Here is a 17,093-nt window from a genome sequence, read left to right as displayed (position 1 = left end):
CAATATAGGTAACAAATTAAGTTCTACAGGTAACATAATTTAATCCTGATGGCTCAAGATCATAATTATAAACATTAGTTACACTCTTGCAGTAAATTTGATAGTCAAAGATGGCAGTAGATCTGAAAGGTTTTGTTCCTTGGCCAACTTAAGCAGAGTGGAAGGTTGCTACTGCCCATCTAACATAAAACTTCCCATTTTGTATGGAAAAGAAAATTTAGTAATAATAGTCAAGTGTCATTACTGTACAAGCAAATGGTGGGGGGAGTGGTGCAGTATAATATGTATATATACTTTTGCAATTGGGATAAGAATCATTGGTATATGACTCCACTGTATTTTAGAGGCCAAAATATGTGTAGTACTAACAAGTAACTCCCCATAATCTATATTGGTTGTTTAGATAACTACCAATTACCAACAAGAAGAGCCGTTGAAAACCATGACCAGTTTAAGGCAACACTGATGATGCAGTGATAAAGGATTCCTCTATAACAGTGATTTTTCACCTTTTTTTTTTATCTCATGGCACATATGCAGCACACCAGAAATATATTTTTTGGCAATCTGACAAAATAGGTATAATTTTGATTCATTCACACTAGATGGCTATTGTATTGGCCGTTGTCATTTTTTAATTTGACAGCCTAAGGGAAAAGAGGTCAGTGGCTCTGACTGAAGAGTCAGGTATTGCGATGTGGCCAGTGTGGCTCTGTTAGCTGAAGCAGCGTCCCATACACCAAAAGGTTGGGGGTTCAATTCCCGGTTGGGGTACATATCCAGGTTGTGGATTTGATCATTGGTGGGGGCATGTATGGGAGGCAACCAGTCAATGTTTCTCTTTTACATTGATGTTCTAATCCCTCTCTCCCTTCCTTTCCCTAAAATCAATAAACATAAATTTTTGAAAGTGAAGTATCGCATGTTAAAAAACTCTGCGGCACACCAGTTGAGAATCGCTGCTCTATAAAATTGCAGGAATTCATCCTGTTTGCATGTGCTCCATGGTAGTAGTGCTGTTTTGTTATGAATGGCAGCTATATTTAGACCACCGAGTACTGAATTTGGAGACCACAGAAGCTCTAATAGCATGCTGTAATACCAAAATACAGTAGTTCTCAGTAACTTACTTAGTGGATAATAGTAAAGCGTCATTAGTGTGTCCCTTCGCCTTACATAAAATGAGTCAGTAGCATTATATATAGTGCTGTTTTGTTATGAATATACTCTTTTCGAGAAACGAGGAAAGGACTTGGGATTTTGGATTGGTTTCTTGCGCATCAAGAGGACCTTTGCATGAATCCCAGAGTATGGTTCTATAATCACTAACTCAAGAGCGCCTAGGATGTGTAGGTTTATGTTTCTGAGCTACTTGTCTCCAGCTTAGTTGCCTCTTCTGAGTGCTTATGCCTCTTCTTGCTGTAAATGTGCCCTGTGCCTACTTGTGGTTTAGCAGTTTCTCCAGACTCGCTCATTCCTGTCTATTTCATTTACTGTAGCTTGCTTTTTCTTGTTACTTCTAATCTGTGGATTGGAAAACGAGGTGAAGTTGTTCAGAACTACTCAAAAGTTAGCAGGTTGATTCTTAAGGATTCTCAGCATAAGAGAGAGATTTTTCTGTGTTTCTTGTGACAACAGGTTCAAGTACTCAGGCTTTTTCTTCTGCCTCTTGATATTGTGAGAAATGAGGTTGCTGAATAATGACACCTCTGAATAGGTGTGATAATTAACTAACTCTGTGGTTTTAGTTACCTGAATCAGAATTGGAATAAACTACTAAACTGAAAATGCATTATAATAAATTATATTTAAAGGAGACAACTTCTCAGTGGAACTAAAGATGTTCTTTTTGTTATATCTGTATAGAGATAGTTTTCTAGATTTTACTGTATATGTTATTGTATTACTTCCAAAAGACATTGGCAGAAGGTATTTTTTAAAAACTTGAGGTATAATGCATATATAGTGGCCCAAAGTTCACATGGATTTCTCCCTCTCTATCTATGGCCTGATCTTGTATACCTGTTTTTGTTAAACTTTTGTTTTTTAAATATATAAACTTAAAATGCAGGCCAGTGTATATTGGATCTGGTCCAAATAAATGTAGGTTTTATTAATTCCCACAGGTTAAATTTGAACATTCACACATTTGAGTTTCTTTGGACATCTGTTAGACTAAGTTATATTAAGAGTTTATTTTTTGCATGGTATATATTGTATTTGCTAACATTGTGTTTTTTTTTTCTTTTTTGATCATTTTTATAGGATCGCACGGTCCGTTATTGCCTTTACCAAGTCGTTACAGAATGGGCTCTCGGGATACACCTGAGCTTGTTGCATATCCATTGCCACAGGCTTCTTCCTCTTACATGCATGGAGGCAATCCCTCTGGCTCAGTTGTGATGGTTAGTGGGTTACACCCACTAAAAATGAATTGTTCAAGAGTCTTCAACCTATTTTGCTTATATGGCAATATTGAAAAGGTAAGTTTTATTTTATATATATATATTTTTTGCTAAGATAATATAGGAAAATCTGAAAAGGCAGCAAATATGTTTTCTCCTTGAATAAGAACGTTCAAGTTTTTTTAGTAGTAACCCACATGAGCTAAAAATTCATTAGGTAGGAACTCTAGAAATTATTTTTTGTTGGTAAGTGATCAGTGTAGGTTATTGGTACTAAAAATACTTTTTAAGTAATATAGATAGAAGTCTAAGACAGTTTAATCAATTACTGGAGTATTACAGGCATAAATCTTATTATTTTTTAAAATTACTTCGAAGAGATTCTAGCATTTAAAAGATGTTTGTTTATTTTTGGAGAGAGGGGTGGGGAAGGAGAAAGAGAGGTAGAGAAAGAAACATGGATGTGCGAGAGAAACATCGATTGGTTGCCTCTCATGTGTCCCCAGCTGGAGGCCTTGGTATGCGCTCAGACCTGGAATCGAGCCAGCGACCTTTCCGTTTATGGGATGACGCCCAACCCACTGAGCTCACAGCCAGGGCAAGAGATTCTAGCATTTAACATGTTAAACTGGAATTTGAAATAGCAGTTACTTTCATGGAACTATGTATATATAAGTATGTCTCAAGGTTTGGCTTCAGGTCATGAGTTTTAGGAGAGTTCTGTCTAGATTTATATACTTGCCTCCCAAATGCTAGCGTTCCTGTATCTTCTGAGGAACAATGTGCTTTTAGCTCCAGCAGTGTTTGAAACTGACCCACTTTGATAGAATTTGTCCAGAACTTTCTGTCCAGAGGCTTATACTCAAAAAGAAGGAAAACATTTAAGTTAAAAATATTTTGAAGATCTTTAAAATTGTAACTTTATTTTCACCAGCTAACTCTGGTTTCTCCAGATTTGTGATGTTCTGTTCATTGGTTATCTCACAAATACTTAGGATAGTCCCTCTTACAAAATAGATGTTAAAACAATTTTGAAAGCATCATTGAAAATTTACTGGAGAAATTGTTCGATATGCTTGCCAATTTGATTTTCAACATTGTAGTAATGACATTTTCCCTGTTTTCACAACAAGAAGTATCAGTATGTGAGTTTCTTAGTACACTTAGTTCTTAACTTAATTCTATAGCCTCCTTGAGTTGAGGAAGCACCTTGGAAAATCTCTGAAATGAGAATTTCCTCAACATAACTATTTTACCACATTAAAAAAAAAATTTACATTTGGTCTAGGGAATAATATATGAGATATATCTATTTATATAACTAGCCAAGACCACACAGGACAGATTTAACAATATTGGGAAGAAGAGTTCAGATTTTTTCATGCAGATGTTTTTCTTAGTACTTGGTTGTTCAGTTAAGGTGAAGGAGCCTCATGCTTGATAACTAAATGGGCTTTAACATATATTTTAACCTTACATAGTATTACTTTTCTTTTTGTGCTTTTCACATTTGTAGGTAATCAGAATCAGGCAGTTTAATGAACATCTTTAGAAGAGCTTTGTCTTTTGTGCAATGAACTAATTATCTCATGAGTTAGAAACCCAAATTACTTTGTCTAAGTTTTCTTATATGCTGTTTGAACAATTCTAGTTTCTCTCACTCCACATCCAAATATTTTTAAATATTTTAAATGATACATTATGATACATTAAACTCAGGTCATTATAATCCTTAAAATAGCTATATATAACTTTTTCCTAACTTCTTTTAAAAGATTTACCAGCACAAGAAATACATACTTGACATATATATTTATTCACATTAGATTTGTAGGATGTTATTGGATTTAATCAAGGGAGAGAAATTTTGCCCAAAAGAAGACAATTTAAAATAAAACTGAGAAATCCTGCTATAGCTGAGTTTTGTTCAAGTACAGGTGTATAAAAATGCTAGGATAGCCCATTAAAATTGACAGTTGCGGTGGTGGATATAAATGCTATGTTGCATTTGATGTGTAAGTACATTCCCAATATTCCTTTGAAGTTCACTGATAAGTATGTTCAAGATGTACTGGACGTTGATAGTATTTAATAGCCATTTATGGACTTTCTGAAGGGTAGGAAAATCAGTATGCCAAGTAATTTTCATACTTTATCTCATCTAACCCTTATAGCATTTATATTAGAATTGGAATAATATAAGAGGATAATGTGGCCTCTGCCCAAGATACCATGAAATCTTGTGAAGTATTGCCTGTTTTTTAAACTGCCCCTAACTTGCACCAGTCTTTGTACAGGCAGCATTGTCTTGAGGCCACCTGGTATTATTATTTTTTTCCTTTCAATGATTTTTTAATTTTGTATATTGATTCTAGAGAGGAGTAAGAGAGAGAGAAATCCTGATTTGTTGTTCCACTTATTTATCCATTTATTGGTTGCTTCCTGTATATGCCCTGACCAGGGATCAAACCTATAACCTTGGCATATCAAGACAATGCTCTAACCAACTGAGCTACCTGACCAGGGCCTTGTATTCTTTCTTATATAGGATTTTATATATTGCTGTAACAGCACTTGGGATATTGGTAAATATAACTTACTTTTAAATTTCTGACCTATCTTGTAAGGACATAAACTTCAAAAAAACCATGTCTATTATGTTCACCATTAAATCCCCCGTGCCTCGCACAGTGCTTATTCAAAACGTTAGGCAATTGGCACTGGTGATGTGGCTCAGTGGACCGAGTGCCGGCCTGTGAACTGGAAGGTTGCAGGTTTGATTCCCAGTCAGGGCACATGCGTGGGATGCAGGTCAGGTCCCCGGGAGTGGGGGTGTATGAGATGCAGTTGATCGAGGTTTCTCTTGCAAATGTTTCTTTCCCTCTCTCCTTCCCTTCCCCACTCTCTAAAATAAATAAATAAAATCTTTAAAAAATATATTAGGCAATTAATAAATATCTGTTGAATGAATAAATATTGATGAGTCCTGTCAGATGTTGTTGTCTCCATGTTACAGGAAAGTCTGAGGCTCAGGGATGTGAAGTAAGTTGCCCTAGGTCACACAGTTAATAAATAACAGGGCCAGGGAAAGTCTGTGCTCTTCTTCAATGTGCTATACAATATAATTATAGTCTTCCTTTTTAACGTTATTGAATTTTTATATGAGTTAAGAGTGTCTAATATAGCACCTCAGAATAAAGTTTAAGATTCCAGGCGTTCTTCTGTATTTGACATAACCACTTAAACCATATTATCTTTTAGTAATTCTGCTACTATAAAAGGGAATTAAATAGTTAGCTTTTGGGAATTTTTGTATTTACAGGTAAAATTTATGAAGACTATCCCTGGTACAGCACTGGTAGAAATGGGTGACGAATATGCTGTAGAAAGAGCGGTCACACACCTTAACAACGTCAAATTATTTGGGAAAAGACTTAATGTTTGGTAAATATCTTAAGTGGTAAATTTAAAAATATTTTGAAATCTTTATTCTTTTTATTAAAGACATTAATTTCAATTTCAGAATATTTTAGTGTAACTGAGGGCACATCTGATACTAACAACTATGGTGTTGTCATTTTAGATGGAGTATTACGGTTATGTAATCAGATTTAGCTTATCTATGCCTAGTTTTTAGTTTTATAATTATAAAACAGCATGTTAAAATGGGCACATTTTATGTTCAAGTTTTCTAAGGTGAGAATATATTCAATAGATTTTTCTAATTGATGTCTAAAATATGAGTGATTGAACTCAAACTAAATTTAAATATTTAAATGTTTAAAATATTAAAAATTTAACCTGTTTAAAAAGCTACATATGTCCTTTTTTGTTAAGGTTGATGCAGGGAAATAGGTTAATATTTTAAGACTGCCATTATGCTTTTTTAAAAAAAATATTTTATTTATCTTATTTTTAGAGAGGGGAAGGGAGGGAGAAAGAGAGAGAGAGAAACATCAATGTGTGGTTGCCTCTTGAGTGCCCCCAACTGGGGACCTGGTCCATAACCCAGGCATGTGCCCTGACTGGGAATTGAACCAGCGACCCTTTGGTTTGCAGGCCAGCGCTCAGTCCACTGAGCCACACCAGCCAGGGCTATGTTGCTTTTTATCTAACAAGGTATGTTCTGTACCTTTTTCCTTTTCAATTTTCAGTGTGTCTAAACAACATTCAGTTGTTCCAAGTCAGATCTTTGAGCTGGAGGATGGTACAAGTAGCTACAAGGATTTTGCAATGAGCAAAAATAATCGCTTTACAAGTGCTGGCCAGGCATCTAAGAACATAATCCAGCCCCCCTCGTGTGTGCTGCATTATTACAATGTTCCACTGTGTGTCACAGAAGAGACCTTCACGAAGGTAGGCACTGAAATACAAATTGTGTGAAATGTTCCTATTTTCTGTTTTAAAATAGGTCATATTTTAACCTCACTTTAAAGTCTTGCTCCATTCATCTGCTTTTGATATTATAGTCGTCCCTCTCTATATCACCGTTCACCTATCGCGGCCTCACTGTATCACGGGATTTTAAAAAATATTATATTTAATTATTTATCGTGGATTTTTCACTATATCGCGGGATTTTGCGGTACTGTATACATATGTTGTTAAAGTTATGTAGGTTTAAGAGTGTAGAATATGTTTAAGAACATAAATAGTGTTTATAAAAGTGTGGAAAAGGTTAATGGGGAGTGGGAAAGGTTAATAAGGGGCTGGCAATGGTTTGTAAGTGTGTGGGAAGGGTTTATAAAGCTTTAAAAATATATATAAATACTAAAATAAATTTAAGGTTCCTACTTCACGGATTTTCACCTATTGCGGGCGCGGGGGGCTAGAACATAATATCCACAATAAGTGAGGGAATACTGTATTAGTATTCCGTTGTTTGGTATTTTATTAATATAGTTTATCCTTTGTCCATTATACTCCTCTGACCTCTGTTCTTCATTGTTTATTTTTGGTTTGTGGCGCAGTCTTTTTGAGAGTTGGAATTAGAATGAAATACTCTTACTCCTGAATTCAGAAAGTTGTATTACTGTGTTTTTAATTCTTAGCCATAACAAAATTTCATATATCCCTGCCTTTTTCCCTAACTGTAGGAAATGCTTCAGAAAGAGTTAATTTTCTAGAATTCCATTCCTATTGGTCAACCAGTAATTTCTGGTCAACTCTGAGAATATGTATTTCAGTTATAGATCTGTGGTTTTAATTGCTTTTCTCATGTAGCGTATTAATCTAAAAAGATATTTTATTTAATTCATTCATGCCAGGCTCAGAACTTAAAAGCTACCATAAAGTTTGTTTTGTTCAAAAAAAGTAGAAATCTTACTTTGGCCATATTTTTAATGGAGTGCCACATTCCTTTAACAGTTGTGTAATGACCATGAAGTTCTTACATTCATCAAATATAAAGTGTTTGATGCAAAACGTAAGTGCACTTCCCTTTTTCTTATGTTTTCTGATTACGTTGATGACAAGCAAATAACAACTGGATTTACGGTTCTTTGTTTTAGCTTCTGCCAAAACGCTTTCTGGGCTGTTAGAGTGGGAATGCAAGACTGATGCAGTAGAAGCCCTTACAGCACTGAATCACTACCAGATAAGAGTTCCAAGTAAGTAAAATGTGTCATAATTTTTCAATGGGAGGTACCATCAGAAGCATTGACAATAATTTAAAAATAACATTTATTGGCTTTAAAAAAAATAGAAGTACAAAGAAAAAAAAGGCGTATAAATCCCACAACCCAGATACTCTGAGTATTAGTTATGTGTTGCTGTGCAACAGATTATTCCAACAGTAACACCTTAAAACAGCACACGTTGCCCTGGCTGGTGTGGTTAAATTGGTTGGAGCATAGCCAAAAGGTTGAGAGTTTGGTTCCTGGTAAGGGCACAATCTAGGTTGCAGGTTTGGTCCCCAGGCCAGGCGTGTACGTGCCCCTGTCTGGGAGTATGCAGGAGGCAATTGATGTTTCTCTCTCACACCAATGTTTGTCTCCCTTAATCTCTCTCTAAAAGCAATGAAAAATTGTCCTTGTGTGAGGATTAAAATAAAAACCCAGCAAACTTTATCTTACTATTGCTGAGGGTCAGTAATCTGTGTACAGTTTAGCTGGGAAGTTTTGGCTCAGAGTCTCTCATGAGCTTGCAGTGAAACTGTTGTCTGGCTCTGCAGTCATTTGTATTCTTGACTGGGGATTAGGAATCCACTTCCAAGCTCTCTCGTGGGTGTTTGCAGGCCCAGTCAAGCCATGTTGTCCATTTCCTGGTCACTGGCTTCCTTCAGAGTGAGTGATCCGCGAGGGATAGGAGCAAAGGACCAAAACAGAAACCACAGTGTCTTTGATAACCTAATATTGGAAATGACGTAACGTCACTTACAAGCTGTGTTCTTGTGGTCACACAGACCAGCAATGGTACAGTGTGGACAGGGACTACAGGGCTGTGAATGCCAGGAGGTAGGGATCATTGGAGCCATCTTGGACGCTGGTTTCTGCAATACCTCACAGTACCTGTTGATCTTCTTAGAGAAAAGCAATGCATGTATATGGCTAAAAAAACTCAAAACAGTACATGAAGCTATAAAATGGAATTTAAAGCTTTCTACACCTTCTAACCTTTTGTCTCTTCCTTTTATTCCCCCTCCCAGTGTAAATATATATTATGTGTACATTTTGAAACTTAGAGTGGTTCCTCTGTACACACTGTTCTGTGCCTTGCTGTTTTCACTTTATATCTTGGAGCTATTTCTGTATGAGCACATGCAGAGCTACCTTTTTTAAAAAGAATTTACTTATTTATTTTTAAAGAGAGGGAAAGGAGGGAGAAAGAGGGAAAAAATCATCGATGCGCGAGAGAAACATTGATTGGTTGCCTCTCAACTGGGGACCCAGCCCGCAACCCAGGTATGTGCCCTGACTGGGAATCAAACCGACAACCTTTTGGTCCGCAGGTTTGGCGCTCAATCCACTGAGCCCCACCAGCCAGGAGCCCCCTCCCTTTTTTTAAAAGCGTTTGCAGAGTAACTAATCGTAGTAGAGATATAACACAATTTGTTTGATTTATCCATTTCTACACTGATGATCCCTAGTTGTTTCCAGCTGTTATTTCTATTTCTGTAATATATGTCCTTACAGTTGCACTTTTTGTACTTGCGGGGCAATTTCCTAGTAGTGGAGGGCATTAAGCTGTATATTTTGGTAAATGTTGTTAGATTGCTCTTTTAAAAGGTTGCACCAGTTTACATTCTTGTGGTAAATGAACACACCCATTGCCCAACACTTGTAGCGAGAGTGTAGTCAGACTTTCTATTTTTAAAAAGAATGTGTATCAAGTGAAATCATCACTGTTTCTTCTCTGCATTGCGTAAAGGCCTCGTTTTACTATGCAAGCTATTTATCTCCTGGAGCTGTGTGCTGTGCAGTTTATGTTGATCCTGGGTCTAAAGTGTGTTAAAACTTTATTTTTCTAAATAATAAGAGAAAAGTTATTATTAATTTTATTAGATGTGGTAATGAATGGTAGTTAAGGAAGAAAAAATACACAGTGAAGGATGTGTGGATTTGCTTTAAAATATTTTAGCCCCCCCAAAGTGTATGGAGGGTAGGTCGGTAGATAAGTAGGACTGCCAAACATTGACAGTTATTGAGGTGAGGTGATAGATGTGTGAGGGTGTATTATTCCTCCCTACATGTTCTTTTATGTTTGAACATATTTTTAAATAAAAAGTTAAATCAGTAAGTAGGAATACTTCCCATTTTTACCTTTAGTCACAAAAGTAAATTTTAAGTAGTGAGTCAGACTTAATTTTTGATAGAAAGTTTTAAGAGACTTTAAAATTACATGCACATTTGAGATATATTCAAGGTAGTGTATGAATTGTAAACTCCTTGGAGACAGGTACAGTTATTTTTGTTTTATCCTCTGCATTGTCTTGCAAATACTTGTTTATATATATGTTTTTTTCTTTACATAATTTTTTTTTTCCCCTTAAGAAGCTACAGCTCTTACAACTACAATTCTGGTACATTAAGATATCAGAATTGGCCCTGGTCAGTGTGGCTCCCTTAGTGGAGAGTCGTTCTATAGACCAAAAGGTCATGGGTCCATTTCCTGGTTAGGGCACATGCCCGGGTTGCGGATTCAGTCCCCAGTTGGGGTGTGAATGAACAGCAACAAATTGATGTTTCCTTTCTCCTCTTAAGATAAATAAGCATGTCCTTCAGTGAGCATTAAAAAAAAAAAAAAAAAGATAACAATTGTTTATTTGCATAATCAATTGATGAAGAGTTATCTCTGCTTGGACTGAAACGTTAGAGAAAAAGTGCATGAAATGGAAGTATTTTTGTGGATTATATACAATTTTTTTTAAAAATTTAGAATTTACATGCCCTGTTGATCAGAGATTTAATACTAGATTTCTTAAAATTTCTTTCAGCTTATTGATATCTTCCTATGCATTCCAGTCTTATCCCACTTCCCAAGCCATATTTGAATTGGTTTTTATTGAGGAATTACCATTGGTGATCTTTTCTGCAAAGTGAGCTTTTTGCACATGGACTTAAGCCTAATCCTGATACTATCTATCTGCAATGATTAATTCTGTGTGTTAGATAATGTTTATAACAGCAGGGAAATAGTAATAGACAAAGTTTCTGACTTTATGGAGCTTACCTACTAGTAGATATGAACAAAAGTAATCTTCCTCTTAACCTTACATAGAAGTTCTTCTTTATATTCCTGCTTCTAATACTATAAAAAAGATACAATAATTTACTCTGCTAATTCAAGGTAATCTTGAAAGTTTGAAGAAGTGAACTATTAACTTTGTTTTTTAATGTTTACAGATGGTTCCAATCCCTATACATTGAAGCTTTGCTTTTCTACATCATCCCATTTATAAGAAGAGAAGAGCATGTTAGAATTTATGTTCACCTTTATTATAGTTTTAAAGCTATACTTCATTTAAAAAATCTAAAATGGTTGATCTAATGTTGCCTTGCTTATTTTGACGTATGATCCTGTTATGTAATAAACAAATATTTTGCCTTGAGTAAATTTGTTGTAAACTTACATATTGAATTGTTTTCATTTTAAAATAGAATGTCATAATGTAGACTATCTACAGCTTCCATGTAGATTACTCAAATATATGATTTCTAATCATTATTTTTCTTCCACAGTGAAAATATATTTGCATTCTTAATGCTGATTATCTGCAAGTATTTTTCCATTGTGTGTGGGAGTAATGCAGGTGAAAGTATTGCATTTTAATATTATAGAATTCCTATTATATGTTTAGATGTTTTAAGTACATTGCAGTTATTCATAAAAACATAACTTGTATTTATTAAGTATTTTAATCAACTTAGAGAATAACATTACACATTAAATTTTAAGTACTACAGATTTAGCTGATTTTATATTTCTGAAAGACTAACAGACATGGATACACTTGTACAGTATGCACTCAAACTTATTGAAATAGGTGTATTTTTTTTAGGTCATTGTCCATTTGTATTGACATGCCTCTGTTTCTAGTTCCAGTTTGGAGATTTTATAAAGTTACAACAATAAGTTAATGTGTTCATCATTATTGGTTGCATGTAGCTTGATCTTGAAAACATGTCTAGTATTTGGCATTGAGATTTTAATAGACATTATGATTAACAGTTTCTCTTCTAGATAATCTGAGATTCATGGATGGGCTTTAGGGAGTCTGTGAACCCCCTAAAATTGTATGTAGAATTTTGGGTACTTGCATTTTTATTTTTTACTCTTGAATCCATCAGTAATATATGTATTTTTCTATATGGTGCAAGGTATAAGGATCTAATTTTATTTTTATTCCAAACAGATAGCTATTTGTTTGAACACCATTTATTAAACATTCTTTCTCCCAGTGGATCTGTTTTTTTTTTTCCCTTTATTTGGAAAATAATATATCTCATATATAGGCAAGTAAGATGTAAGTACGAAATATAGGATTAAGAGACTACAGCACACTTCTATCAAGTTCACAGCTTTTTATAATAGAAAACTGATACAGTAATTTTATTTTCATCTTTAAAAAAGAGGAGAGTGTAACTGAAGCCTACAGTTGGCAATAGTAGTTTTGTGATCTTGAGACCTTTAAAAATTTCCATATAGAAGTTCCATTTAGATCTTTCCTAAAAAGCTTTATTTTTAAATTTTACCATTAAAAAAGGCAGTTTGTCTTAATTGTTTTAGAAATGACATGGGTTTTAAAAAATATAAGAGCTATTGAGTGGAAAGTTTAAATAGAAACTTAAACACATTAACGTTTATTTCCCCTCAAACTTTGACAGCAGTGGGCCAATGTCTTTTTAGCCCTCTAAAGATCTAGACAAATTTAAATTCAGTCTAGACCAGCAGTTGTCAGCCTTTTTCATCTCATGGCACACACAAACTAATTACTAAATGCTGTGGCACACCAGTTGAAAATCGCTGATCTAGAAGCATTTCAGACCCTTACTGAGGAACCTAGTCAGTTATGCCGAGGGTAACGAGTGTGAACTGTTACGTGTATGATGCCAGGCTCTGTGTGTTCCTCATTCATTGCCAATTTAATCCCTAAGTTTACCTCACTTTACCATAAACAACACTTTTTTCCCTCCCCTATACTTTTCTTATAATACTCTTAAATACATTTGTTGCAAAATTGAAATCTTAATTTTATATAAAGTTGTCTCTTTTCCTTCCCCTCCTCTGAAAGCTAATATGGATGTCAGTGCTATAGAGTACTTTGTGTCTAAGATTTTAGGAGAACACTTGCGGTGACGCGGCCCATTTAATTTAGATTTGCTGAAAGTGGTATTGACTTTTAGGTATGAACACAATGTTCTGTCCTCCCCACCAAATGACAAACAGATTCTTCAGGTGTAAACTAGCTGGTAAGTTGTGCACTGGTGTGTCAGCCATACACTGTTGCTGTGAGGAATTTCTTGGACAGTTTACTTGGGCATCACCGCTGTTAATGGAGTTTGCTTTGGCAGCACTTGCTCTGAGCCTTAACAACAATGTTTTTTCCTGTGCTCTCTTTCTGCTTTTAGGAGAACATGAAAGAACAGATTTTATAGATGTAAAGAAATAACAGCTTTGAGTCTATTTTTTAAAATATTGAAATTCCATTCCATATCCAAATCCAACGAAATATTTGATACTGAATCTGCAAGACTGAGTTTTGGAATATAAGCTGCTTTTAAAAGGTCATTGATTTTTTTTCTGAAACCTAGCATTCCCACCAAATGGATTCAAGTGTTAATTAAAACCTGATATAAGCTAATCACCTTCCTAGCCATCTCAATTTTAACATGCTTTGAATTTGAGCAGATACAGTGGACTTTGCTTTACTAGTGAAACCATCTTCAATATGAAGCCCTTTATCTGAGGGAGCACTTGAAATTCTCTCGGTTTTCCTTTGTGAATGAGGACGTTAGAAATGGTGGATATTGTTGCCTCTCCACCCACCATCACACCCTCCCCCATTTTGCAGAACAGTTGAGGTTTGAGTGAGCCTGACTCTCTTTAGTGTCATACCCACCCCCTTGGGGGATGGTTTGTAGGGGTGCTTTTTTCACAGTTTGGAGGATCCTTACAAATATTTGATGGGCAGGGACCAGTAAGACTTGTCCTGTGTCCTGCGTGATTTCCAGTATCCCATCAGTTATTATCGTATCTGAGAACGTACCTCTGTTTTGGGTATATAAACAGAAAGTATTTTTGTGTGCAGTACACTTGAATTTTCTAGGAATGCAACTATCGTGTAAATCAAGTAAAGATGATTTTTTTTTTGTTTAGAGTATTTCCAAGCGTTGTTCACCGTTTTGGAAAATTACATCACCAAAGTGTATTTTAGTTGACATAACACATCAGGGTCAGTTTTTGTTTGTAGCTGTCACATTCATTTAATGATGTCTTAATATTGTAGCCATTCCTGAGCATTTATGTATCATAATATGCAAATTATGATAAGTTTTATTTCTCTTTTAGATTGTTAGGGTTTTTTTTCCCTCAAAGTGTGTGTGTATGTGTAAGTAGGTTGGTATTATACCTGTCTAGGAATTTTATTTCAGCATAATAAAAGGGGTCAGGTTATCTGGTTTGGGAACCATTGCTTTAAACAAGGTAATATGGTTCTGGGTTGAACAGGTAAACAAACCTAGGCTGATCCAAAGACAGTGAAGCATAGGATTTATTAAGGAATGGGTGAGGAGATGGTTGCTTTCCCAAAAAGGTGTGGTCTCGTGTGAAGTGGGCCTGTGGCTGCTGCAGCCGTTTTGCTGTTTGAAGGAAATTCAGCTTGCAGAGGAAAAAATGATACACAGAAGAGGGTAGAACTAAAGGCACCCCAGTTTAGACAGCATACGGAAAACACCGTGAGCACAGGCTGCTTGGATCATTTCATACTCAATAGACCTTTGTCTTCAGAGTTCCCTTTTCAGTTACAAATCATAACTATATACTTTTTAAAAATCTACAGTTGCCTAAATCTTACTTTTAACCAGCTGTTCTAATATATAAACAACAATTAAATGATGGAGTATTGAGAATTGTTCAACAGGAGGCCCTCCCTATTTTTTTAAGCCCAAAATACTTTTCTTTCTGCCAGTCTCCAGTCTGTGATCCATCTTATTTTCTCCTAAGTGCTACTATAAAGTTTAAACAGGTGAAATACTCCTGGACCCTTTTCTGTACTGAAAATATTCTCTGTAGATTTGTAAATGACTTTTTTTCAAGAGCAGGAAACTTATATGTACTCAAATTCTATTGTGTAACTTAAATCCTTTTATGTAAATCATGTACAACTTAATTAAATAAAATAGAAACATTACATTAGTGGCAGTTGCTAATTTGGAAACGTACATAACTCCTCTGTGTGACAGTAATCACACAAAGCTAAAACTGCTGGACAACCTTGAAATGTTTGCTTTGAGTTGATTTGATAATTTGGTTATTATTCCTGGTTTTGTTTTTTTCTCCCCAAAAATAAAAGACCCAAGAGCGATCAAGAGCAATATAACCCCTTTCTGGGGAGTAGGTATGGTTTACTGAGAGCCTGGAAAATAAACCAGTAAATGGCCTGAAAGACCGTGATTGTTACTGTAATTTTAGAGTAGCTATTAGATAACTGAGTCCCAGTGGAATGGTTTGGGGGCTTGAAACTTGATTAGTTTATGATTGTGAAACTTGGGTTATTAAGATGATTTGGGGATGGGTTTTATTTGAAATGCCTTTTTCTTAGGACAGCTGGGGAAGATACAGATACGGTTGGTACTACCTGTGTTGCTCAGGTATATTTCACAGTGATTCTCAACAGTAAGAAAAGAGGATTTTGGGGGGTGGAGGTGGGGGGGTGATTTCATCAGTAGAAACTAGAATTACACAGGGAGCTTTTAGAAAAGACTGATACCCTAGACCATCTGCAGACTTTGACTTAACTGTACTGTGTGTATGTGTTTCCCGTATCAAAGAAAATTGCATCATTAATTTCCATTTAAAGTTTATCTTAGTAATTTTATGATGTCACAAAGCATACATGTAGATAAGATTGTTTTTGTTATTATAATTTAAAGATGCAAAGGAAAAATGACAGTTTGAATCCAAAAGTCTTCATTTCTATAAGAACCACCTCAGAAGTTGCACATAGAACCAGTTGGCTTCTTGGATGTTTAACTTATTTTCCAACATCTGTCAAGTGCATGAAAAGTTCAAGTAGTCAGTTAGCTTTAATAAGTCAAGAGTCTCATTTGAACTTATGAAGGAAACAACAGAAGAATGGCAAAAACATCTTTCTAGATAGAAGGCGAGACCTTATTTTTTAGTAGGAACTGGAAATTGGCTAGTGAATCTAATCTTTGGGTAGTATAACCTGAATCTATTGTGGCTTTTATAAATTCTATAAAGTGGAAGAAAAATGAGGTCAAGGAGTGACTGGCACTACATGGAGAGAAGGCAGGTATAGTAATTCCATTTCACAAGTTAATGATGAGAGACCCAGATATTGTGATAGGCTCAAGTTGAACAAGGCAAACCAATAGGGATATTATGACCAGAAGTTGAATTTGGCTTAGAATCAAGGTGTTAATACTCAGAAGTTCTTAAACAAGCAAGCCTTTTGCTTTATTGAATCAATTGGTCCTCCTTAGTGACTGGGAGTGTTAGCTGTATTAGCCCAACTATTAATTACTCTCGTGAATGGTTAGAAAGTAAAATAGTGGTTGCCAGTAATTGGGGGTCAGGAGAATGGGCAGTGATGCTAATGGGTACAGGATTTCCTTTTGGGGTGATAAAAACGTTCTAGAACTAGAGAGTGGTGATGAATAAAGGAAAGGATCAGACTACCTATCAATTTCTTGCATCATGAATACTCATGTGAGAATCCTTAAAGCTGCTATATAGGTCAGAAGCAACCTGGATTAGGGGAAGAACTTTTTACCCCAATTTATGGGAAACTAGTGGAGCAGCAACTGGTTCAATTCCATAGAATTCCCAAATGACACCGCCACCTCCTCTTGCTCAGATTCTGGGTGAGGTGGGTGGATGGGCCAGGATATGGGTTAGGTTGCTATGATGAGAGGAATGATAATGTTGGCACTTCGAGGTATTGAGTTTGGGTATCTTGATTGAAGAAATAATTGAGGTACATTAGATTCTAACTCCAAGACTTTG

At 35.6% G+C, this 17,093-nt stretch overlaps 1 protein-coding gene across 1 annotated transcript in view; it reads left to right on the top strand.

Annotated features, from left to right (window-relative positions):
• HNRNPLL (heterogeneous nuclear ribonucleoprotein L like) overlaps nucleotides 1-12,306 on the top strand; it is a 38,587-nt gene extending 26,281 nt beyond the window's left edge. The window contains exons 8-13 of the mRNA XM_090281174.1: nucleotides 2,266-2,483; nucleotides 5,728-5,849; nucleotides 6,560-6,761; nucleotides 7,773-7,830; nucleotides 7,916-8,014; nucleotides 11,249-12,306. Coding sequence (XP_090137300.1) covers nucleotides 2,266-2,483; nucleotides 5,728-5,849; nucleotides 6,560-6,761; nucleotides 7,773-7,830; nucleotides 7,916-8,014; nucleotides 11,249-11,304 — 755 coding nt within the window. The 3' untranslated portion in view covers nucleotides 11,305-12,306. The remainder of the gene's footprint in view (nucleotides 1-2,265; nucleotides 2,484-5,727; nucleotides 5,850-6,559; nucleotides 6,762-7,772; nucleotides 7,831-7,915; nucleotides 8,015-11,248) is intronic.
• The last annotated feature ends 4,787 nt before the right edge of the window (nucleotides 12,307-17,093 follow it).

This window comes from Furipterus horrens, unplaced genomic scaffold (genome assembly GCF_987537825.1).
Source record: "Furipterus horrens unplaced genomic scaffold, mFurHor1.1.pri manual_scaffold_6, whole genome shotgun sequence".
Classification (NCBI taxonomy): Eukaryota; Metazoa; Chordata; class Mammalia; order Chiroptera; family Furipteridae; genus Furipterus; species Furipterus horrens.
This window is presented reverse-complemented; position numbering and strand designations above follow the sequence as displayed.